This window comes from Erinaceus europaeus, chromosome 12 (genome assembly GCF_950295315.1).
Source record: "Erinaceus europaeus chromosome 12, mEriEur2.1, whole genome shotgun sequence".
Lineage (NCBI taxonomy): Eukaryota > Metazoa > Chordata > Mammalia > Eulipotyphla > Erinaceidae > Erinaceus > Erinaceus europaeus.
The window spans coordinates 70,260,392-70,285,747 of NC_080173.1; the positions used below are offsets into that span (position 1 = coordinate 70,260,392).

Consider the following 25,356-nt stretch of genomic DNA (forward strand, 5'->3'; position numbering starts at 1 on the left):
TTCTGCTTTGCGTTTCTACTTCTTCTTCTTTTTTTTTTTTTACATGCATAACATTCCCCAGATTCCCATTTAGCAATAAAACCCCCACTATTTCATTCATCATTTTTCATGGACCTGTATTCTCCCCACCCACCCACCACATCCATTATTTTTAATTCTTTCAGTTATCATTTCAGTACAGCAGGTTGTTTTGTTTTGCCAGCCAGTTTGTGCTTTATTGATGCTGTGATGATTAGGCTTTGATAGCAGCTTTCTGCAGTGAGTATTGCCATCCCTTCCACTGTTACTTCTTGTGTTGAGATTCTTGTACTTGTTAAGCTGATGGTGCAAGACATATATTTTCTTGGGCCACAGATAGAGGGGCTTGTACTTCTTGCCCTTCTAGGATTTTTCTAAGATTTTTTTCCCCTCCTTTCCTCAAGTCTGGTTAATGACAATGGGAACACAGCTGGCAGTTTTGCTAACTGCTTGGATCTTGGAGAACTTAGGTGTCATATACCATCTGTAATTTTGGTGACTCAGAATTGGGACCACTCCACCTTCAGGTCTTTCAGATGTTTTTAGCAGCTTCTGAAGCATCTTGCCCCAAAAGTCTAGATCTTTAATCCTGGCCATAGTTACACAAGTCTATTCTGACCTCTTGTTTTTTCAGGAAATTGGGTTTAATAGCAGCCAGGGAGGTGGCACATATAGAATATGAGATTTGGAGGCATGGGGTCCCAAATTTAATCCCTGGCATCACATGTACCAGATTGAGTTTTGGTATTCTCCCCCCCCCCATAAATAAATATATCTGAAAAAAAAGGATTAGGGGTGAGGGATAACACCAGAATCTAGAGTTCATTCCACACCACAGTGCATTTGACTACAGTAATTTTTGAGCAGCCCACTTTCAGAAGGTAAACTGGGTAATTAAATTTCATTTAAACAATTCCTATCCTGGAGGATTGCCTTTTCTCAGGGTAGAGAAGAATCAAACCCTCTGACCTAGTCCCTAACTTCCTGACTGTTTTTTAAATCTTGGTTACCTATTAGTCATTGTGATAATATCCTGTGAAAGTGTGAGAGTAGCTTCAGTTAAGAGGTCCAGAAAACTGATCTGGTAAGTCCTGTTTGTTTCGTAAGAATGCAGAAGGGATCAGAGTCTCTTTATTCTTGATGAGCTTTGTCATCGCTTTTGATGGAAGGTGTATTCTGTGATAATTAAACTGCAGGTCCCTTTATTCTGTTTCTGCATTATTAGAAGAGTTGACTTTGAACTGCTTTCTTTCCTGATTGACTCATCCTTTGGGGCAAAATGCCTGGGCTGAAATTAAATGTGTAGGTTTCTATTCTGTAGTGTTCAATCTGTCATCTCTCCTAAACACCACACTAAGAAGCAGCCATTTAATTGGTCAGACCCCAAGAGTGATATTTTGGCACAATTCCATTGGTTAGAATTACTTTTCTTGAACTTCATAGCAGATGTTGAGGTCCCTCTGCAGATATTTGTCATAGATGATCTGAAGCCAGGGAGTTTCCAAGACCATTTGTAACTTGTGATTATTATGTATATTTTCTAGTTGTTTACAACAGTTACCACTTTAGGAAAAGTTTATTTATTACTAAGGGAGAGTGAAAGCTTTCCCTTTTCCCCATATTCATAGTTTAGTTAATACTTTATACCCTATGAATAGCACTTTAAAAAAATTTTATATATATATATATTTTTTCCCTTTTGTTGCCCTTGTTGTCTTATAGTTGTTGTAGTTATTGTTGTTGATGTTGTCATTGTTAGGACAGAGAGGATGTGAGGGCGATCTGGCTGCGACATCTGTCACCCCATTGATCGCCAGGGTTGATTCCGGTGATCTGGCTGGGTAGGCTGGTGTCCCCTTCCTCTCTCACAGCTCCATGTGCATCCCTCCCTAAGAGGACGGCCTTCCCCAATAGACACAGACCAGTCTTTGGGTGAGTAGCTGCACTCCCCTGGTAGAACTTCCAGACAAGCTCTCAAGGACAGAGAGAAATGAAGAGGAAGGGAAGACAGAGAGGGGGAGAGAAAGACACCTACAGACCTGCTTCACCACTTGTGAAGCGACTCCCCTTCAGGTGGGGAGGCTGGGGCCAGAACCGGGATCCTTACCTTCACACTTTGCGCTACTGTCCAACCTCCTGAATAGCACTTTCTTTCATCTTTTTTTTTTTTTTTTTTATCATGTTTCTCCTTCTCCTAGCTTGGGCTGTGTGTCAGAAATAGGCAAATTTCTGCTTATATCTATCTGGGTTTATTTCTGGTAGAGGTCTGTTTCTTTAATTTTCTTGCATTTCTTTTCTGCTATTTTACTTCTGCTTGCAATTCTAATCATAAATCAAAGCCACTGAGAGGGTATTGAACGCTTTTATGTATTTTGATGTAGGATAGAGATGGAAGTGATGATCTCATTCATCTTTTAGTTTTCTAATGCTATAATAAACTGACAATTTTGACAACTTTCTGTTACTATTAGAAGATCAGGCTATTATCATTCTTTTCTTGTTTTCCAGGGAAGCTTAGACACTTACGAATGATCTTAAGCTGTATATGGTACACATGTTACTTTTAAGCTTTTCATTCAAGGTGTTGCTTTGATTGTATTGGTTTAAAACTTTTAATTTTTTTCCACCTTCCTGAAATCATAATTGTGGAATTTTCAAGCATGAATTTTGTCCCCTTTTCCTTTTTATATATTTCATAAAAACTTATCTAATGAAAGAAAGGGTGGTGGGTGAGAGTTATCACTCCATTCTGACATATGCAGTGCCAGGGATGAAACCCAGAACTGTTGTCATCGTCCTGCTGAGTCACCTTCCTGGATTGGCCTTTCCCCATTTTTTTTTTTCTTAAAAATTGCTGTTATCAACAAATAACCTGGTGATCACATTTATCTGACACTGGGAATACTGCCTTGAAGTAGCTCTTATTTCCTCTTTCATTTTCCCTATCCCAACCATGAGAGCATAATATTTTTTAAATAACTATAAAAAGCTAAAGGGACAGCATACCAGATAGAACATCTGCGTTGCATATGCATGGCCCAGGTTTAAGTTGGCAGCATATGGGGATACCAGAGCACCAAGGGCAGTTCTGGTGCTGTGATAACTCTCCCTTTCTCTGTGAATGCAGAAGTGGCCTGGGAGCAATGGGTGAGGCCCCACCCAGAGCATTAAAAATCAAGCAAACAACTCTCTCTCTCTCTCTCTCTCAACTGGTAAGGTAGTTCATTCTGCTTACATGCCTGAGGCTGTAGAAGCTCCAGGTTCATTTCCCAGCACCGCCTTATGCCAGAGCTGAACAGTACTTTGGCCTCCTTTCTGCCCTCTCTCATTCTCCAATACTAAATACATCTTTTTCAGAAAAGGACTTACACAAATTATTAGCCATTTGACTAGATACTGAGCTGTCAGAATGCTTTTTCCCTCAGATACAAGCATAGTGTTGGGCTGGTGAGATAGCATAATGGCTATGCAAAAAGACTTTCTTGCCCAAGGCATCAGAGGTCCCAAATTCAATCCCCAAGTACCATCAGAAACCAGAGGTGAGTAGTAACTCTGATTTAAAAAAAAAAAAAAAAGGGAGTCGGGTAGAAGCGCAGCAGGTTAAACGCAGGTGGCGCAAAGCTCAAGGACCAGCGTAAGGATCCCGGTTCAAGCCAACTGCTCCCCACCTGCAGGGGCGTTGCTTCACGAGTGGTGAAGCATGTCTGCAGGTGTCTATCTTTCTCTCCCCCTCTCTGTCTTCCCCTTCTCTTTCCATTTCTCTCTGTCCTATCCATTAACGATGACATCAATAACAACAACAATAACTACAACAACAAAAAAAGCCAAAATACATAGAATTTTCATGGGGGAGACCCTGTGATATCTACTTTATAAACACTGTGTTGCAGTGTTCTTGCCTGATTTTGTTCCTTTTGGAATCTCCAGCTAGCTAGAAAGGGGCTTGGCAGAGAGTAGTGCTAAAAAGATAATGAATGAGATGAATGAATTAAAGCTATCAGGAGGTGTACATAATGCTATGAGAGCACAGACAGAGCAAGGGCCAGAAAAGGCTTCCTCAAGAAAATGAATGTGATTTAAGGAGGCAGGGTAGGAATAGTGGTCAAATCTCAAAGACACCTTGAGGGAAGTTCCTGGAATTAAAATAAACTTGACATTTAAAGGGCTGAAAGAATAGCAGGGTAGCTGGAGCTATGAGCAAGGAGAATGAGGCCCAGAGCAATAAGGATTTAGTTTCATTATTATTTAATGGTTACCAGTGAAAACACTAATTATTGAAAAGAGATGTAATAGAACATCAACTATAGTTGAGACTATTAAATTAAAGGGGGAAAAAAACCTACAGGGACAAAGGTAGACAAGAATAGTAACTGAAATCAGCATTTTAAATATCAAGAGCTTTATCTTTAGGAAACTATCTATGGCACCAGTACTCTGAAGTTATAGAAGTAGGAAATGCAGATGACTTACTGGATGCATAAATTAAAATTTCTGGGTCCCCAGGGATGTTTTTCTTTCAATTATATCTTTTATAGGATGATCAGATGATCAAGTGTTAAAAGATTCACTTGGTATTCACTTGGTAAAAGTATTCTTTTTTGGTGTCTTTAGAAGGGAGCAGAAACCAGAAATTAATTCTTCCTTCTCATGACTGCTTTAAGTGATTTCCCTATCTTCTCCTACAGTCAATCCATTAACTCTGCTCTTCCTGCATATAGACTCTTAAATAACTAATGCTAAGGGCAGGGAGCATGGATGGAAAAAGCATCTGTAGGACTGCAAATTGATCGAAGAACTTGAACTCTGAATACTCTCTAGTAGTATATCCTGGCCTGGTTACCTAACCCTTAAAGCCCAACCTCTTCAGTTATAAAATGAACATTTTAATTCTGACTTTTGCAGATTTATTGTATTGAATTAGTAGATGTAGATGTAACAGCTCACTTGGGATACGATAGGTGCCTTAAAGCATTTTCACCTTTTCCTTAAAATGTGCTAGGATCAGCTGAGAAGCGCTTTCAGAACCTTGTATATAGCTCCGGTGCTTTACCGCTGCCTCTCTCTCTGGGCCTGGGAATTCAGACCCCTGAATCTGAGTTACTCTTCTTATTTTCCTCTTGTATGCCACCTGAAATAGCAGAAGAGTTTCTCTCTTTCTCTTTCTCCCTCTCCCTCTCTCTGTCTTTTTCTCCCACTAAAGTTTTGGTTTTTCATATTGAAGTCTAACTTGGAGGGGAATGGAGATGTGAGCCCTGAACCCAGGTGCCTTTGGTCTTTGACATCTCAGTGTAAATAACTTGTCCAGCCTGTGAAATATAGGTAAGTTTACTTTGTGTTATACTGAAGCTCAGAATGGCAGCGTTATCAAACTCACTACTCAGTGTTAGAACTAAGTGGGTTTTTTTGTTTGTTTATTTTGTTTTTTGCTGTTTTTTAGAACAACAGTTTAAAATCACAGTAAAACAAAATTGGGAACTTTTTCTTTGCGCTACTGTTGTTTTCCCAAAATTGAGCCCTAAAATAAAATTGGGATCTAGGAGATAGGCTGTCCTCATCCAAAGGATTGCCCTGGAGGATAGAAAGTGTGTATCAGGATTAAGGCCTTTGGAAGTGTTTCCCTTTACTGTGTTCCTTTTTTTTTTTTTTTAATTTTATTTATTGATTCATGAGAAATGATAGGAGAGAGAAAGAACCAGATATCACTCTGATACATGTGCTGCTGGGGATCGAACTCAGGACCTCATGCTTGAGAGTCCAGTGCCCTATCCACTGTGCCACCTCCCAGACCACCTTTTACTGTGTTCAAACCTTGTGAAATATCCCTTGTTCATGTCCAGGCCAAACAGCACTTCAGCAGGACTGCTGATATAATTCATGTTTGGGTTCTAAAGTTCCACAATGTATTTGTCTGCTCTATGACTTAGGTGTCCTGGATTCTTTATTCTAAAATATTTTTGAAAAAAAATAATACTGCAGAGACCGTGCTTCATTGTCCCATATACAATCTTCTTTGTCAATTGCTTATTTAAATGCTGCAGTTGCCCTATGCTTATTTTCTTGTTACCAGCAGCTTAAATCATACCCAGTCAGAGTAGATACCCTAGGCAAGTCGACTGAAAACTTGATTCCGTTTTAAGTAAGACAGTTTTGAGGGAGTTCAAGTTTCTTTTCAGACCAACTTGTTTTTAAAAGTAAGCAGCCTTCCAAGTTGAGAGATTATTTTATTTTAAGTTTCAGGTAAGTTCTCAAGGTGACAGCTGATATTATTGTGTGGGTGATGTAATATGCTGTGCTAGTATTCCCACCTCATCCAGTCCTCTGGGTGATAAGAATCTTCATCTTGGTGACCAGAGGGAGATAGTGTGGTTGTAATGTGCACATCTCATGACAAGGAAGAACTTTTAAGAATCTGGACAAGCTGGGGAGTTGGGTGGTAGCGCAGTGGGTTAAGCACACATGGCGCGGAGCGCAGGGACCTGAATAAGGATCCCGGTTCGAGCCACCAGCTCCCCACCTGCAGGGAAGTCGCTTCACAGGTCTGCAGTTGTCTTTCTCTCCCCCTCTCTGTCTTCCCCTCCTCTCTCCATTTCTCTCTGTCGTATCCAACAATGATGACATCAATAACAAGAACAATAGTAACTACAGCGACAATAAAAAACAAAGGCAACAAAAGGGAAAATAAATTTTAAAAATTCTTTAAAAAAAAAGAATCTGGGCAAGCTTCACAAGTGGTGAAGCAGATTTGCAGGTATCTCTCTTTCCCTCCCCTTCCCCTCTCAGTTTCTCTCTGTCCTATCCAATAAATAAAATAAAAATTAATTAAAATAATTTAAAAAAATAACCTGGGAGAAAACAGATGTAATAGCTCATTTGGATAGTGTGCTGCTTTGCCATGTGTGCAACCCAGGTTTGGGCCTGGCCCCCATTGCTTTAAAGGAAGCTTTGGTGCTGTATTCACTTTCACTCTCTGTGCCTCTGTCTTCTCCATCTCTGTCTAAAATGAATGAATGAATGAATATAAAATCTGGGACATCTGAAGCATGACTGTGTTGATGGGAAGATTTTGATGAGAGAGTATATCAGGAGAATGAACTCTACAGGGTAGACTTTTTTTTTTTTTTAATAGAATCAGGAACACTTAAAGGTTTCGGAACATAGATTTATTTTATTTTATTTTATTTTATTTTATTTTATTTTATTTTATTTTATTTTATTTTATTTTATTTTATTTTGTGTCATAGCAACCTAAGTTCCAGTCCTGGCTTTAGTACCCTTTCACTGTAAACCTTGAAAAATTACTTGACTGGGAGTCGTGCACAGCGGGTTAAGCGCAGGTGGTGCAAAGTGCAAGGACCGGCATAAGGATCCCGGTTCGAGCCCCGGCTCCCCACCCACAGGGGAGTCGCTTCACAAGCAGTGAAGCAGGTCTGCAGGTGTCTGTCTTTCTCTCCCCTTCTGTCTTCCCTTCCTCTCTCCATTTCTCTCTGTCCTATCCAACAACGACGCCATCAATAACAACAATAACTACAACAATAAAACAACAAGGGCAACAAAAGGGAATAAATAAATAGAAAAAAAGAAAAATTACTTGATGGAGGTCGGGCGGCAGCACAGCAGGTTAAGCGCACGTGGCGCGGAGGGCAGGAACAGGCTTAAGGATCCCGGTTCGAGCCACCAGCTCCCCACCTGCAGGGGCGTCGCTTCGCAGGCAGTGAAGCAGGTCTGTAGGTGTCTTTCTCTCCCCCTCTCTGCCTTCCCCTCCTCTCTCCATTTCTCTCTGTCGTATCCAACAACGAATGATATCAACATCAATAACAACAATAATAACCACAATAAGGCTACAACAGCAAGGGCAACAAAAGGGGGGGGGGAGGAAATGGCCTCCAGGAGCAGTGGATTCTTGGATTCTTGGTGCAGGCACTGAGCCCCAACAATGACCCTGGAGGCAAAAAAAAAATTGACTTTTCTGAACCTGGGTTTTTACACCAGAAAATGAGGAGAACTAATCTTGCCAGAACTGTTGTGAGCATCACAGGAAATAACGTAGGGCATAGTTCAGTACCTGGCAGATAACAAGGATGACTACTTCTGTAGTTCTCAAAATATGTAATTATCAGTTGTTTCAGAAAGACACAGCTAAGTGATACTGATAGGCTTTTCATAGCATTTTCTTTCAGAGCCATTGAAATTGTACTATAATTGCTTTTTAAGGGTAATATACAAGATGAAACAAAGCCCATTCTGTATTAATGATCCATAATGTGGAGCACTTTTCTTAAGTACTTACAGCATAGATGCTTTTAACAATTCCAGGAATACAATAGTGACAGTAGGCAATCCACCCTCAATACATAGAAGTGAATCTATAAATCTTGCCATCCTTCCTCTTTCTGACTTGACATGTTAGAAAGGTACTTCATGAGGATAGAGAGAGTTTTAATTATTTTAAAAGGATTTTTGTAGTCTGTACAGTGGGTCCACCATACTGATGATAACCCTAAAATTTAGCTATCTCTCTATACATCTGTGTAAAGCTTGTTATTAGAAAAGTACCTTGGTGCACAGGGCACTTAATATAATTAAAGCAGAATGAATAGGAACTTGGCAACATGACTTTATTGCTTTAGAGTTTGGTGGTTAGCAAGGCTGTTTGGAATTACTTTATGGTCTGGGAAGTGGCACAGTGGTAAAGCTTTGGACTCAAGCATGAGGTCCCAAGTTTGATCCCCAGCAGCACATGTGCCAGAGTGATGTCTGGTTCTTTCTCTCTCCTGTCTTTCTCATAAAAAAATAAAAATCTTAAAAAAAAAAAAAGATGCAATTACTTTATAGATTAGCACTAATTTTTGCTTGAACACTGATATCCTAGCCCTTCTGTGCCATGCTTCCATTCTGACCCTCTTCCATGATAGCCATTGGCTTACTCAAAGAGATGACATAATGGGTATACAAAAAGACTTTCATGCCTAAGGCTCTGAATTCCCATGTTCTGTACTCCCTACTACCATAAATCAGAGCTGAGCAATGCTCTGGTAAAATAAATAAATAAAATAAAAGATTTTGCAGCCTGAGAAGTGAATAGAACTCTGAAAGCCAGATTAGGGCAGAGAGTGGCTCCCAAAATCAAAGAAAACATATAAATGCAATTAATTGTTTACCACATCAGTCTGAGCCAGGGCCCACATCCATTCTCATTTAGCACTGGAACCTATTTAACCTCAGACTGAGCTCACAATACCTGGTCATAGCTGGGAACATTCTAGGCTGCACTCATCTCAGGATGAGTCTTCTTCAAGTGGCAGAATAGGCTAACCCAGCCTCTCTTCAGAGAGTGGTGCAGTCCTCACCACTGCTAGTCCACAGTGAGGGCAAGATGCAAGGAAAGAATAGGAAAGCTATCAGGGGGAGGGGATGGGATATGGAGTTCTAGTTTTGTCAGTGTTTCCTTTTTACATTTAAATATATGTAAGGAAGGCTAAATGCTTGGTTTGCTGATTTTGATTAACCTATTCTGTTAAGCTTGGCCGGTCTAAGGTATTTTAGCATTGGAGTCGCTTTCCACCATGACCTTTCCATAACAACCCTTTTCCCACATAAACATATAGCTCCAGCATAAGACTTACTCTCCAGCTAAATATGAAGTGGCAACTTTCAGGTCTCCTCACAGAATCAGATCCTTCTCACAGTACCAGATTGCCCGAACAATTTAGCAACTTTTCTTTCAGAACTATTCAAAAGAGGCAATAAAGATTGGAACCAAAGTTGAATGAATAAAAATTGTGCTGAAGAAGGCCATTTCTTGACTTTCAGCTAATTAAGAGCTTGCTTTGATCTTGGATAAGGAGGACCCAGCTGAAATAATGCTTTACTAGCCTCAAAGCAATCTGGGAACATGGCCCTTGTTGAAGTCAATTTTGACATCTTCAGTGCCCAGTGCATAGCTGGTGTTTTGTAAGTGTCTTTTTAAAAACACATTTATTTGTTTTAAATGATCTATTTATTTATGAGATAGAAAGGGAAGAAGAGATGCCCAGGTATCAAACTCAGGACCTCATATTTGAGACTCCAATTGTTTATCTACTTTGCCACCTCCTGGCCTGCACATGGGTGCTTACTAAAGCACATGAAATTATGCAGCTTGACCAGCTTTCAGATTTTTTTTTTATTGTTGTATTTATTATTGTTGTTGTTGTTGTTGGATAGGACAGAGAGAAATGGAGAGAGGGAGGGGAAGACAGAGAGGAGGAAAGAAAGACACCTGCAGACCTGCTTCACCGCCTGTGAAGCGACTCCCCTGCAGGTGGGGAGCCGGGGTTCGAACCGGAATCCTTATGCCGGTCTTTGTGCTTTGCGCCACCTGCGCTTAGCCCGCTGTACTACAGCCCGACTCCCTGCTTTCAGATTTTTTCCTACTGAGTGTGCCATGCCAACTGGGTCCACCTATTATGTGAAAAAGTCCTAGCCTCTCAGGAAAAAAATCATGATGTGTGGAAGACAAATTTGTTTTCCTCTTGTAGTTAAGTATATCTTCCCCCATTTTATTTTATTCTTTTACATTTCTCTACTACTAGTATAAACCTACCTTTGGTTTTCTCTGTCTTTACCTCCATTCCACTCTCTGATAAAAGTTAGATGAGTTTTTTCTTGCCCAGAAGTTGTCTACCCCCAATCTAATTCTTGATCACTTTTCTTTCTAGTTCTGGCCCTCAGTCCCATCACTTATTGCCAGTTTCTTTCCTCTATAATCTCTTAAATCTTTGAAGTTTCCTTTATGTTGTGTGTGTGTGTGTATATATATATATATATATATATATATATATATATATATATATATATATATATTACCCTATTGACCCCAGGTCTTTTCAGTCCTGTTGCATTCTGTCTCCTCTTTATAGTCAAATGCTTCAGAGTCTTACAGATACTTGCTTCTTATTCACTTTCCAGACTATGATTATCAGCTTCTCTCTTCTAGGCAAAGAATACATGCTTTCCTAAAATTAGGCTCATTGGGCATTTTGTATCCCTACTCTTTGCATCATTCTCAGCCTTGATCATTAATTCTTAAAAGTCAAAAAGCCTTCTTGCTTCTCCCATTCTGAGTATTTTTCCTTTCCTCTGCCCATCTTTTAGGTCAGGTGTCTTTAAGGGTTCCCAAACCTTCCTCTTGTCTAACCCAAACTATCTAATCTTATCTGCCTTCTGACCCACTCTGATTTAACTTACTTTGGAAGACTGAGAGTTCTCAACATCATCATCCTTTGTGCTGTGTACATTAGAATGTCTAAGGGGTGCAAAACTCAAGTTATCATCTAAAACTGAGCCTCCATCTCCTTCATACTCAAGATACATACCTTCTCTTGAGGGGTTTATTCCAGTTAACAATTCCCTTATCCTGTAATTCAGCAACCCTGGGATTTTTCCAAGACTCCTTTATCTTCCTTCCCCCAAATGCTTCAGTTAATGAGCAATCCTTCAAGTTCTCAAATTTCTGTCTCTTATATACCAATATTTTCTTATCTTGCTTTACGATGGGCTTCCAACTTTTGCTGATTTATTCTCCACAGTGTTTACTCTCATAGTGCCCTCTCTCAAATGCAAATAAGATCACAAATATCCTAACAATATCTTACTACCTACAGAATAAAGCCATATTCTTCCCCATAGAATACTAGATTTTTTAAATGACTGCTTGTTTACTAACTGTACTTTTTAAAAATTTCTATTATTTATTTATTTTTAATAGTTTATTATTGTACAGAGACAGAAATTGAAAGGGGAGCGGGAAATAGGGAGAGTGAGAGACACCTGCAGCCCTGCTTCACCACTCCTGAAGCTTTCCCCTTGCAGGTGGGGACTAGAAGCTTGAACCTGGGTCCTTGAGCACTCTAATGTGAGCACTTAACCAGGTGCACCACTGCCTGGCCCCCTGGCTGTACTCTCATTCACCTTAACTCTTATCTAGCCAAGCAATTAATAGTTCCTTTTCTTTTTCTTATTTTTTCTCTCTCTCTCTCTTATTTTATTTTATAGGACAGAGAGAAATTGAGAGGGAAGGGAGAAGAGAGACACCTGTAGCACTGTTTTATTTATTTATTTATTTATTTTCTGTTTTGTTGCCCTTGTTTTTTATTGTTGTGGTTATTATTGTTGTTATTATTGACGTCACCATAGTTAGATAGGACAGAGAGAAATGGAGAGAGGAGGGGAAGACAGAGGGTGAGAGAAAGATAGACACCTGCAGACCTGCTTCACTACCTGTGAAGCGACTCCCCTGCAGATAGAGAGCCAGGGGCTCGAACCGGGATCCTTATGCCAGTCCTTGTGCTTTGCACCACCTGTGCTTAACCCGCTGCACCACCGCCCAACTCCCTGTAGCACTGTTTCACTACTCATGAAGCTTCCCCCTGCAGGTAGGGGCTGGGAGCATGAACCCAGGACCTTGTGCATTGTCATTTGTGCCCATAACCAGGTGCACTACTGCCCAACCCCGCAGTGGTATATATGTGTGTGTGTGTGTGTGTGTGTGTAAAATTTATTTATTTTATTATTGGATAGAGACCAAGAGAAATTGAGAGGGGAGGAGGAGATAGGGAGGGAGAAAGAGAGACACCTACAGCCCTGCTTCACCACTACTTCTTCCCTGCAGGTGGGGACCAGGGGCTTGAACCTAGGACCCTAAGCACTGTGTGTGCACTTAACCAGGTGCGCCATCACCTGGCCCCTCCCCCAGTGGTTTCTTTAATGCTATGGTGCATTTTTTTTTTTCTTGAAAATTTTTCTTGCTCTTGGCGTTCTGGAAAATTTTCTCACATCAGGATATCTATGGTACCTTATTTAAGAAGTCTTCTGTTCACCCCTAAGGAGCTAATCATTTCCGTCTTCATAAATCCTACTCCCCAAACACAGTTAAACCCTCTATTAAAGCACTGCTCACCCTGAAATTTCAGTTTTTGTTTTCACATTTTAGTTCCCCTACAACATCCTGAACTCCTCCTTCAGGACATGTACTCTGCCCTGTACACTTAAGCACTGGCAGCAGCAACGCATTGACTTTAGTAAAGGTTAGATGCGTGAATGAGCAAAGGGTTTAATGAAAGTTAGTGATTTACCCACCAGCCTGTTCCACATCTGCTCTTCCTTCTCTCCCCTCACTCACTTAATTTACACATACTGCTAATACTATCAAAGATCTGTCTATCCTTTTGAGGACACGTCCAGGAAGCCAAATGGTAATCAGGGTAAAATATGTAGGTTTACTTTTTACATGTGCTTTCTTAGAGAACCTAAAGTTAAAGCATTGTTATGATGATGGTTGCAACTAGTATTCACTTAGGGCCTTACAACCTGGAGAATGTCCAGATTGGAAGAAAAAGAAAAAAAAAAAAAACACGGGAGAAGGGTATGGGGTTTTTTTAGAGGTAAACAACACAGTTCATAAGCAGAGCAGGGCTTTAGACCCTGTTCTTATGATCCTTGCTTCTATTCCACCCCCCTCCCCAGATACTCCTATTGACAGGGGAATTAAAGCATCACAGAGTCCTCTTTCAGAGGGCTCCTGATCTGTCATTGTCTCTAACAAAGAACTTCTGTCAGTGAAGAACTCTTGCTTAATGGCTTTTTACTTCATTGTTCAGTGTGACTGTTAATTGAAAGGAAAATAAGGTACCTGTCTTACAGAAATTTAAGAATATTCAGGCAAGTGTGAGTCAGAAAGAAATGTTCTTGATGTGTAGGAAATAAAACAAATGTGTGGTTATTTAAGATTTAAATACTTTTTGTGATTCATTTATTCAGTAGTCCTTGCTGAACCACCTCTCTGGCAGGTTCCTGTTCTCATGGGAATCACAGATGGGGGAGACAGGTTTTTTTTTTTTTTTTTACATTCTTTTAATTTCTTTTCCCTTTTGTTGCCCTTGTTGGAGGGAGACAGGTTTTAATCACACACCCACAAAACTGAATACATTACTTCTCAGGTATTTTGGAGTCAGTGTTGGAAGCTAAAAAGGCCGTAGAGGAGTCAGGAGGCCTAAGTTTATAACTCAAAAACCAGGAAGTTACTTCTCCATGCTGGGTCTCTTTCTTTCCTTTTATAAAGTAACCAAGGTTGACCCAGCTGGTTTCTTATTTCCTTTCAGCTTACTTATCTTTTACAAAGGCACTTTCAGTCATTCAGGAGTCAGACATTCTTTGGTGTGAGGTGATTATTGAGAAATAATATTTAATGTTTCTTTTATTATCGCTCTTTTTTTGTTCTCTTATCAGATTTTTTTTTGGGGGGAGGGGAGAAAGGAATGAATGTTGAGAAAAATCATGGAACAGAAAAGTATGAAATAGGGGGCCGAGCAGTAGCACAGCAGATTAAGCGTACGTGGTGCAAAGCACAGGGACTGGCTTAAGGATCCGGTTTGAGCCCCTGGCTCCCTACCTGAAGGGTAGTTGCTTCACAGGTGGTGAAGCAGGTCTGCAGGTGTCTTATCTTTCTCTTGCCTCTGTGTCTTCCCCTCCTCTCTCCATTTCTCTCTGTCCTATCCAACAACAATGACATCACTAGTAACAATAATAATGACCACAGCAACGATAGATATAACAAGAGCAACAAAAGGGAAAAAAATCGCCTCCAGAAGCAGTGGATTCGTGGTGCAGGCACTGAGCCCCAGCAATAACCCTGGAGGCAAAAGAATAAAGTATGAAATTGAAAATAAATATGGGGGAAGGTGTTCCAGCTGGTGGCGAACCGGGTTAAGTGCACTTAGTACAAAGCTCAAAGGCCTGTTCAAGGATCCTGATTTGAGCCCCCAGTTCCCCACCTGCAGGGGGCACGCTTCACAAGCAGTGAAGCAGGTCACAGGTGTCTTTCTTTTCCCCCCATCTCTATCCCCTCTCCTCTCTCAGTATATCTCTGTTCCATCCAATTAAAAAAATGGAGGGGCCAGGTGGTGGCGCACCTGGTTGAGCACACATGTTACAGTGCCCAAGGACCCTAGTTTGATCCCACGGTCCCCACCTGCAAGAGGAAATCTTCACGAGTGGTGAAACAGGACTACAGGTGTCTATCTCTCTCTTCCCTCTCCATTTCTGACTATCTCTATCCAATAAATAAAAAAGATAATAAAAAATTTTAAACAAAAGGAAAAAATGACCACCAAGAGCAGTTGATTTGTAGTGCACACACCATGCCCCAGCAATAACCCTGGAGGAAAAAAAGAAAGAAAGAAAAGAAAAGAAAAAGGCTAGGTGATGGTACACCAGCTTTAGCACACGTTACAGCACACAAGAGCCCAGGTTCAAGCCCCCCAATTCCCACCTGTAAGGAGAAAGCTTTGCGAGTGGTGAAGCAATGCTGCAGGTTTCTATCTCCCCCCCTTTTAAATTTTATTTATTTTCCCTTTTGTTACCCTTGTTTTTTTTTTATTGTTGTTGTAATTATTGTTTTTATTGATGTCATTGTTAGATAGGACAGAGAGAAATGGAGAGAGGAGGGGAAGACAGAGAGGAGGGGAAGACAGAGAGGGGGAAAGACAGACACCTGAAAACCTGCTTCACCTTCACCGCCTGTGAAGATACTGCCCTGCAGGTGGGAAGCCCGGGACTGGAATGCGATCCTTATGCAGGTCCTTCCGCTTTGTGCCAAGTGTGCTTAATCTGCTGCTCTACACCTGACTCCCAATCTTCCCCTTTCCTCTCAATTTCTCTGTCTCTGTTCAATAAAAAAATTAAGTTAAATACAAGTGTAAACATTTTTTCTTCTATAATTGTTTTAAAATAACTTATTATAAATGAGAGAATTTCACAGGAAGCAGAGAGAGGAAAGGAGGAAGGTGGAGAGAGGGAAAGAGAAGCCAGAGCATCACATACAGTGCAGGGAATTAAACTAGGAACCTCAGATGTGAAAATTCAGTGCTCTGTCAGTTGAGCTACTTTCCCAGCCACTATAAGCTGTAATCACAGCAAATTAGTACAGTAAAAAGATTAGTACAAAACAATAATAAAAGTCAAGGATTAGGAAGTTCCCTTAGGCAAAGCTGAAGATATTAGTCTCTGGTATTTGGAGTTTAGGCTGTAGCCCATGTGGTTGGTTGGTTGGTTTTTCGGTTTGTTTTTGTTTTTATTTCTGCCTCCAGGGTTATTGCTGGGGTTTGGTGCCTGCACTACGAACCCATTGCTCCTGGTGGCCATCTTTTTTCCCTTATTGTTATTGGCGATGTTGTTGTTACTGCTCTTGTTGTGGTTGGGTAGGAGAGAAATTCAGAGAGGAGGGAAAGACAGAAAGGGAAAGAAAGACACCTGTAAAAAAAAAAAAAGAAAGAAAGAAAGACACCTGTAGACCTGCTTCACTGCTTGTGAAGTGACCCTCGCCTGCAGGTGAGGAACCAGGGGGCTCAAATCAGGATCATTGTGCAGGTCTTTGCACTTCACACTATGTGCACTTAACCTGGTGTGCTACTGCTCCCCCCCCCTTTTTTTTTTTTTTTTACCAGAACACTACTTAGCTAGCTCTGGTTTATGGTGGTACAGGGGATTGAACTTGGGACTTCGGGACCTTAGGTGTGAAAGTCTTTCTTTATAACCATTATGCTATGCTGTCTCCTGACCCCATTGCCCTTACTTTTGAATGGATAACTGGGTGTATAGCACAATCCATGTTTTTAACCAAATTTAAACAGAAGAATGACTACCTGGCCCAGTATCAACATATGAGGTGTCCCTCCCTTCAGTGCCCCCCCAAATTGCCAACAGAGTTATCACTGGGGCTTGGTTCCTACATGACAAATCCATTGCTCCTGTGTAGCCTTTTTTGGGGGGTGGGGTGGGGGTAGAGACAGATACATTGAGAGAGAAAGGGGAGATAGAGGAGGGAGAGAAAGAGATGCCTACAGCACTACTTCACCACTCCTGAAGCTTCTTCCCCCTTGCAGGTGGGGACCAGGGACTTAAACCTGGGTCCTAGCACATGGGAATGTGTCTGCTCTACCAGGTGTGCCACTGCCTAGCCCCATCAGACTTTTCCCCCCTTTATTTGGGGGATTAATGGTTTATAGACGACAATGAAATACAGTAGTTTGTACATGTGTAACATTTCTCAGTTTTCCACATAGTAAATTCAGCCCCCTCTAGGACATCCTCTGCCATCATGTTCCAGGAACAGACCTTTCCCCCAACCCAAGAGTCTTTTACTTTGGTGCAATACTATCACATTTCTTTTTAATGTGGGCTGCAGTATCCTGCTGTATGTTATGCTATGTTGTGGTGTGGTGTGGTGTGGTGTGGTGTGTTTCTTTCTCTCCCTCCCCTCTCTCTCCAGCATCTGAATAGCTCATTCCAGAGTCCTGTTGCATCCCCTCTGACATGTCTGCATTTTTTAACATGGTCTTCCATTCACACATGGTTACCAAGGGCCAGGGGTAGCAGCTCACTCTTGGAGGATGAGCTAGTAAGGCTGAGAGCTAGCAAGTACCATCTTTATCTGTATTGACTCTTCAGAGACTTTGACCTCAAAGTATCCATACTGACTGCCTTGGTGATGAGCATTATGTAGACCCTCTTGCAATTTTAGTTATCCTGACATTTGTGGGATTTCATTCTCTTTGTTTGTGAATTTAAATATCATGAGCCCCTTGTATTCAATACTTGTATTTGATATATAAATTGGAATAGTGATCCCAAAACTTATTTTTAGATGTTTTTATTTATTTATTTTTAAATATTTATTCCCTTTTGTTGCCCTTGTTTATTGGTGTAGTTATTATTATTGTTGTTATTGATGTCATTGTTGTTAGATAGGACAGAGAGAAATGGAGAGAGGAGGGGAAGGCAGAGAGTGGGACAGAAAGATAGACACCTCAGACTTCCCTGGATTGAAGACACCACCAATGTGTCCTGGAGCTCAGCTTCCCCAGAGACCCATTCTACTAGGGAAAGAGAGAGGCAGACTGGGAGTATGGACCGACCAGTCAACGCCCATGTTCAGCGAGGAAGCAATTACAGAAGCCAGACCTTCTACCTTCTGCAACCCACAATGACCCTGGGTCCATGCTCCCAGAGGGGTAGAGAATGGGAAAGCTATCGGGGGAGGGGGTGGGATATGGAGATTGGGTGGTGGGAATTGTGTGGAGTTGTACCCCTCCTACCCTATGGTTTTGTTAATTAATCCTTTCTTAAATAAAAAAAAAAAAAAAGAAATTATTGACCAAGAACCCCAAAAAAAAAAAAAAAAAAAAAAAAAGAAAGATAGACACCTGCAGACCTGCTTCACCGCCTGTGAAGTGACTCCCCTGCAGGTGGGGAGCCGGGGGCTCAAACCAGGATCCTTACGCTGGCCCTTGCGCTTTGCACCACATGCACTTAACCCGCTGTGCCACTGCCCGACTCTGTAGGTGTTTTTTAAAAGACATGCATTAATTATGAGAGGAGGAACTGAGAGAAGAGACCGAAGTACCATTTTCCTCTGGCATAAGATGTAACATGTGCGCTCACCCAAGTGTGTCACCACTCAGCTAGTTTCTTTCTTTTTAAAGATTATTTATTTCTGTTTTATTTGACAGGGCAGAGAGAAATTGAGTGAGGAAGGGGAGCTAGAAAGGGAGGGAAAAAGAAAGATGTCTACAGCTCTGCTTCACCACTCATGAAGCATCTCTCCCTGCAGGTGGTGAGCAGGGGCTTGAACCCAGGTCCTTGTGCACAGTAATGTATGAACTCACCTGGGTGTGCCACTACCTGGCTCCCCTCTTCTTGTTTCTATTATAATTTAATAAATAAAAAAAATTAAAAATTATAAATTCTTTTTTTTTAGTTTTTTATGTTTATTTTCCCTTTTGTTTCCCTTGTTTTTATTGTTGTAGTTATTATTGTTGTTATTGATATTGTCATTGTTGTTGGATAGGACAGAGACAGATGGAGAGAGGAGGGGAAGGCAGAGAGGGGGAGAAAAAGTTAGACACCTGCAGACCTGCTTCACTGCTTGTGAAACGACTCCCCTGTAGATGGGGAGCCAAGGGCTCGAACTGGGATCCTTAACCAGTTCCTGCGCTTTGTGCCATGTACGCTTAACCTGCTGTGCCCAACTCCCAAAAATTACAAATTCTTTTTTTTTTTAAGATTACTTCTTTTTTCTTTTTTTAAAAATTTTATTTCTTTATTGGGGAATTAATGTTTTATATTCAACAGTAAATACAATAGTTTGTACATGCATAACATCCCCCAGTTTCCCATATAACAAAACAACCCCCACTAGGTCCTCTGTCATCCTTCTTGGACCTGTATTCTCCCCACCCACCCACCCCCACCCCAGAGTCTTTTACTTTGGTGCGATACGCCAATCACAGTTCAGGTTCTACTTGTGTTTTCTTTTCTGATCTTGTTTTTCAACTTCGGCCTGAGAGTGAGATCATCCCATATTCATCCTTCTGTTTCTGACTTATTTCACTTAACATGAATTTTTCAAGGTCCATCCAAGATCGGCTGCCCTATCCAATAACAACATCATCAACAACAAGGGCAACAAAATGGGAAAAATGGCCTACAAGAGCTGAGCAGTACTCTGTTTAAAAAAGGAATCAAAAGAAGTGGGTTTATAGAATTCAGTTGTCTCCACATTATCTTGGTGACATTGACTTCTTTGAGCCTAGGCTACCTTTTGTTTATAGGAAATAATAATACCTCCTCTTTGTGGTCAGTGTGAATGTGGGATTATATACATGTATGTGCATGGATTCTACGGTTATGGACATGTTTCTAAATAAATTGTATATTAGAGCACTTGTAATTGCTAAAATAAGTAAAACAATTAATTTTAGATTAGACTCTTTCCAGGAACACACAACTTTTTTTAAGAAAGATTTTTTCCAATTATTAGTGATTTAGTATTGAGTTACAAAATTCTTATAATAGGATATAATTTCATAACATTCCCACCACCAGAGTTTTCATTCCCACCATTGGAAACTGCAGTAGTTCTCCCATGATCACAGATATGGGTTGACTTTATATCTATTATTATATATCTATATTTATATATTCTTTTGCCCATTTTTTCTATATTTCTGCCTTCACGTTCTTTCCTTTTTTAAAATATTTTTATTTATTATTGGATAGAGACAGAAATTGAAAGGAAAGAAACAGAGACACTCCTGCAACCGCTCATGAAGCTTTCCCCCAGCAGGTGGTGACCAGGGGCTTGAACCTGGGTCCTTGCGCACCGTAATGTGAGCACTTAACCAGGTGTGCCACTGCCTGGACCCTCTTTCACTTCCTTTCTAAAGTCACACCTACACCTACTACTGCTTCCTTTTTTTCTCTTCTCTCTGATAAAGGAAATAGTCCCTGGCTTCCTCTGGTGTTTTCCATATTTGTTTCCCTCTCCATGATGGTACAAATGCAGGATTCCTGGTGACAAATTCTTTGGGTCTTAGTGGAACTGGGATTCAGACCCCTCTGGTCATCTTCCCCTGTCCTTTACCACTCTGGGAGTAGGGACCAGAGTTCTTTTTGAGGTGCAGAAGGTACTTCTCCACTGAACATGACATTGGCAGGTGGGTCCTTACCCCCAGTCAGAATCAGCAACTTTTCAGAAGTAGTGTGGCAGCCGGGCAGATCAGGTGTTTATACTCACCTTCTCTTCAATGGCAGCTGTGGTGGTAGAATGGATGGCAAGAAATATGTGGGCTCTGAAAACACGTTTTTTTTCCTTTATTCACCTCTGATAGCAGGTGTAGATTGATTATCCCTGCTCACCTGTGCCCTTGGGCTTGGCAAAGGCAGTAGAGGTGTGTCTTAACTCTGACCTTTTTCTCTTTCTTACACCAGATTTTGTCATGTGGGCAACTTGCTGCAACTGGTTCTGTCTGGATGGACAACCTGAGGAGGCCTCAGCATCCCAGGGAGCCAGGACACAGGCATATTCCAACCCTGGGTACAGCTCTTTCCCTTCCCCAACAGGCTCAGAACCAAGCTGTAAGACCTGCGGAGCCCACTTTGCAAGCACAGCCAGGAAGGTGAGTGTTGACTGTTTGCCTGCTATAACCTCAGGCCCTTTGGCAAACCTGCTGACCCGCTGTAATTTCTGCTCCCATGGCTTTGCTTTGACAGTGCTGGTAACCCAGACCTGTTCCTGTCACAAAAGTCTTAACTACTGCAAAACCAAAATCTGACCAAGAAAGGCCCAACAACATCTAGATTTGGAGCCAGACAGACCTGAATTCAGACATTAGCTTTTGCATTTTCTAGCTATCTGACTTAACCACTTGAGTTTCATTTTTCTCATCCATAAAATGGGGATATGATAGTTGTAACCTTCTCACAATGTTGTGCAAATCAAGAAAGTGAAGGAAGGTGCCTAGCACAATGCTAGGAACACAGCAGGTACTTGATGTTATTTTCTTCATTAGCTGCCATCGGAAAAAGCCTTGAGCAGACTAATTTGTTCTTTTTATCAGAAGTGATGTCAAGGGCACCTAAGGTACATAAAGACCCTAACAAGACAAAGACTAGGGCTTATTTACTGTAGCAGATTTCACTTGAAATGCGTGGTAGTTGTGTTTTCCAGATTAGCCCACAAAAAGTAAAATTGTTGACTGGGAATCGTGTGGGTGTGATCCATCCCTTCGTCAGCACTCAGAGGCAGCATGTTCTCTGTGGTCAGTCACTATTAGGGGGGCTGGAAGTGAACCCTAACCTGGAGAAGAACTCCTGCAGTTTGCTTTCTTCTGCAGAGAGACTTCCAGCCCATATGTGATGTTAAAATGGTAATAATGGGAAGTTTCAGAGGAAATATTTCCTTCCTTCCTTCCTTCCTTCCTTCCTTCCTTCCTTCCTTCCTTCCTTCCTTCCTTCTTTCCTTTCTTCCTTCTTTCTCTCTCTCTCCCTTCCTCCCTTCCTTCCTTTTTCTTTTCTTTTTTTTTATTTAAGAAAGGAGACATTAACAAAACCATAGGATAAGAGGGGTGCAGTTCCATACAATTCCTACCATCTCCATATCCCACCCCCTCCCCCGATAGCTTTCCCATTCTCTAGCCCTCTGGGAGCATGGACCCAGGGTCATTGTGGGGTGCAGAAGGTGGAAGGTCTGGCTTCTGTCATTGCTTCCCCACTGAACATGGTCGATCCATACTCCCAGTCTGCCTCTCTCTTTCCCTAGTAGGGTGGGTTTCTGGGGAAGTGGAGCTCCAGTACACATTGGTGGGGTCCGTCCTTCCTTCTTTCCTTCCTTCCTTCCTTCCTTCCTTCCTTCCTTCCTTCCTTCCTTCCTTCCTTTCTTTCTATTTCTTTCTTTCTTTCCTCCTTCCTTCCTTCCTTCCTCCCTTCCTCCCTTCCTCCCTTCCTCCCTTCCTTCCATCCTTCCTTCCTTCCTTCCTTCCTTCCTTCCTTCCTTCCTTCCTTCCTTTCTTTTCTACCAGAGCACTGCTCAGCTCAGCTCAGGTTTATGGTAATGCAGGGGACTGAAAGAAATATACCTTTAAAACCATCTGCTGGGGCTGGGGCGTGGGGGCTGGGTAGTGGTGCACCTGATTGAGCACACACATTACCATGTGCAAGGACCCCGGTTTGAGCCCCAGGTTCCCACCTGCAGAGGGGACTCTTCATGAGCAGTGAAGCAAGTCTGCAGGTCTCTCTCTCTCTCCTCTACTTCACCCTTCCCTCTCAATTTCTCTGTGTCCTATCAATTCAAATAGAAAGAAAAGAGGGGCAGTAGCGTACCAGGTTAAGTGCACATGGCACAAAGTGCAAGGATCAGCATAAGGATCCCAGTTCGAGTCCCTGACTCCCTACCTGCTGGGGGTCACTTCACAAGCGGTGAAGCAGGTCTACAGGTGTCTATCTCTCTCTCGCCCTCTCTGTCTTCCTCTCCTCTCTCAATTTCTCTCTGTCTTATCCAGCAACAGCAATGACAACAAGAACAACAACGACAAGGGCAACAAAATGGGAAAAATGGCTTCCAAGAGCAATGGATTTGTAGTACAGGCACTGTACCCCAGCAATAACCCTGGAGAGGAAAAAAAAAAGTGACCATATTATCTTTTTGTGAGTTACCCATCTTATGCTAAGGTTTTCTAAACATTATCTCATATAATCCTCCCAGCAGTTCTTTCTTAGAGGTAAACTGACAAGTGCCCTTACTTTGGAAACAACCAGGTGGTACTTGATCCTAAAGGTGTCACTGCTCATACTGCACTGTCTCTCCCTCCTAATAGGTTGCAAGAATGGAAGACCTACTAGAAGGATGGGAAAGAGTAAATGGTGGGACCTCACCTGTTCAGGAATATAAATGGTTGTGGTTGGGGCTAGAGGGACAAAAAAAAAAAGTCAGATAGGCAAAGGGGAGCCTATCTGAAACCACATGGCCCGCCTCCCTGAAAGGCTTTGTTTGTTTGAGGTGCTCTGACTTTTATTTTTTCCTTGTTCTTGCAGAAGCATCACCATTCCAGGTCGATTTTTTTTTTTTTTTTCCAGATAGAGATAGAGAGAAAAGTGATACTACAGCACTGAAGCTTCCCCCTCTGTGCTGTGCTGTAGTTTTCCCATGTACTGGGGGCCTAAGCCAAGGTCACATGCATGGCAGTACAGGCAGACTTTCAGGTAAGCTATCTCTTCAGCCCCGCTGCCAGATCTTTGATATCAGATATTTCTAGGTATTCCTGGCATTTTTGCAGGCAGGGTAGTTCCACTAAGTCATCTTTCTTATCTTGTTACTACATTAGCTTTCACCATTTGCTAGAATGTGTACATAGGTGCTCTCTCTGCTCATTTAGTATGCATTTGTTGACAGCTCCCCTCTTCATTTTGTTCTCTCCTACCTTTGCAAACTGAGTTTTTGGTGTTGCTTTTTTCCCCTCAGAGTGATAGCTTATTCCTTTAGGGTGTGTTTCAGATATGCATACTTTAGAGTCTCTGATGAGCAAGGGGTGGGGGGTACAGAGAAGACAGATTGCTGTCTTTGCATTCTGGTCTTCATTCAGTAAACCAAGCACATCTGAGGAAAGAATAGAGTTGTTCAGATCTGACTGACTGAGCAACCCGAGGCTTTTTAATTGTGTCATGCTATGTCACGTCAAACTGCATTGACTTACTATTCCATGTCAGGGCGTAAAGCTTTATGACACTGAAGCCTCTTCATTTCACTGTAAGTTATACTAAACATATTTCATTTCCTAGTAGAAAAACTCTAGATTTGAAGGAACCCTAAAGCATCTCATTTTTCACCTCATTGGCTACCGGTTCCAGAACAGTTACAGTGCTGATACAGCTATGGGTCCTTCTGTGTCAGTCTCTGAATGTTTCATTGTTTGATTATGACTGTGTACTGAATAAGGATGCTTGATATGCACCTTTTGCAATGCCTTCTAAGTAGTAAGACTGTATGGTAAAATAAACGTTATATCCATTTTTCTTTAACATATGAATGGTGCAGACAAAATTAAATATTACTATGCAGACTATTACTTCAGCTCAAAACAAGAGCATCTGAGATCTTGACCAAGAGAATTTAAGTCTCTCAGGCATTCTTTTCAGCTTGAATAGCTTTCTGTACTTAGAAAAAAGGGAGCAGGCATATTTAATACTTAACTGCCATAGATTGAAAAGTTTCTTTAAAAGTGAGAATGGCTTCCAGAACTCTCCCAGTATGCCCAGAAATCACCTTTCCTAGGGGCCTGTGACCTGTTATTGGCAGGAATAGAATTCAGCCAGATGTCACCATGCTCAGTCTATGGGGTGAGAGTTTGCTTCCTGTGACTTGAGTAAGCCTTCATATGGTATATTGTCTGCAGTTGTGGGAGTAGCTCTGCCAGGCAGTACCAGCTTGCCTGCCAGGCATTCTTATTACCCCTCGAGACACTTTGTACTTTCACAGCAAGAGCTCTGTAATCGTGTCCAGAGGTCCTCCTGTAGCTATATAAATATTTGTCTTGGGTATGCTTTTATACACCACCAAATTCCTAGCACTGAGTGGGCCTTCCTGGGATGGGGGAGGCTGAGCATCAGCCTCTAACCACAGGGCATTGACTTGGGTGTTTGGATATGGAAAGTTAGATTCTTGACTCAGTACTGCTGGAGGCTTGAATGGGACTGAATCAGCTAACACAACTTGTGGAAACAGCAGGGTTATGGAGATTCAAGTCAGACATTGAGTGTGAATCTTAGTTCTACTTTTCACTGCCTTCCCTTGAAGACAATACTTAATCTTTCTGGGCTTGGGCTACTTTGTCTGTGAGACATATTTACTTTGAGAGATTTCTTTGAGAATTAAATGACAAGCACCATATACAGCACTAGCATATAGTTTCACCTTGACAAATTTATGGTATCCATTATAACAACTAACCTTTCTGCATTTATTTTTTG

General features: G+C 41.5%; 1 protein-coding gene across 8 annotated transcripts in view; it reads left to right on the forward strand.

The window, feature by feature from the left end:
* The window catches only part of RFFL (ring finger and FYVE like domain containing E3 ubiquitin protein ligase), a 98,972-nt gene that overhangs the window by 57,286 nt on the left and 16,330 nt on the right, over positions 1–25,356 (forward strand). For all 8 annotated transcript variants that reach the window (XM_060203964.1, XM_060203965.1, XM_060203966.1 and 5 more), the window contains one exon: positions 20,824–21,011. In XM_060203964.1, coding sequence (XP_060059947.1) covers positions 20,832–21,011 — 180 coding nt within the window. In that variant the 5' untranslated portion in view covers positions 20,824–20,831. The remainder of the gene's footprint in view (positions 1–20,823; positions 21,012–25,356) is intronic.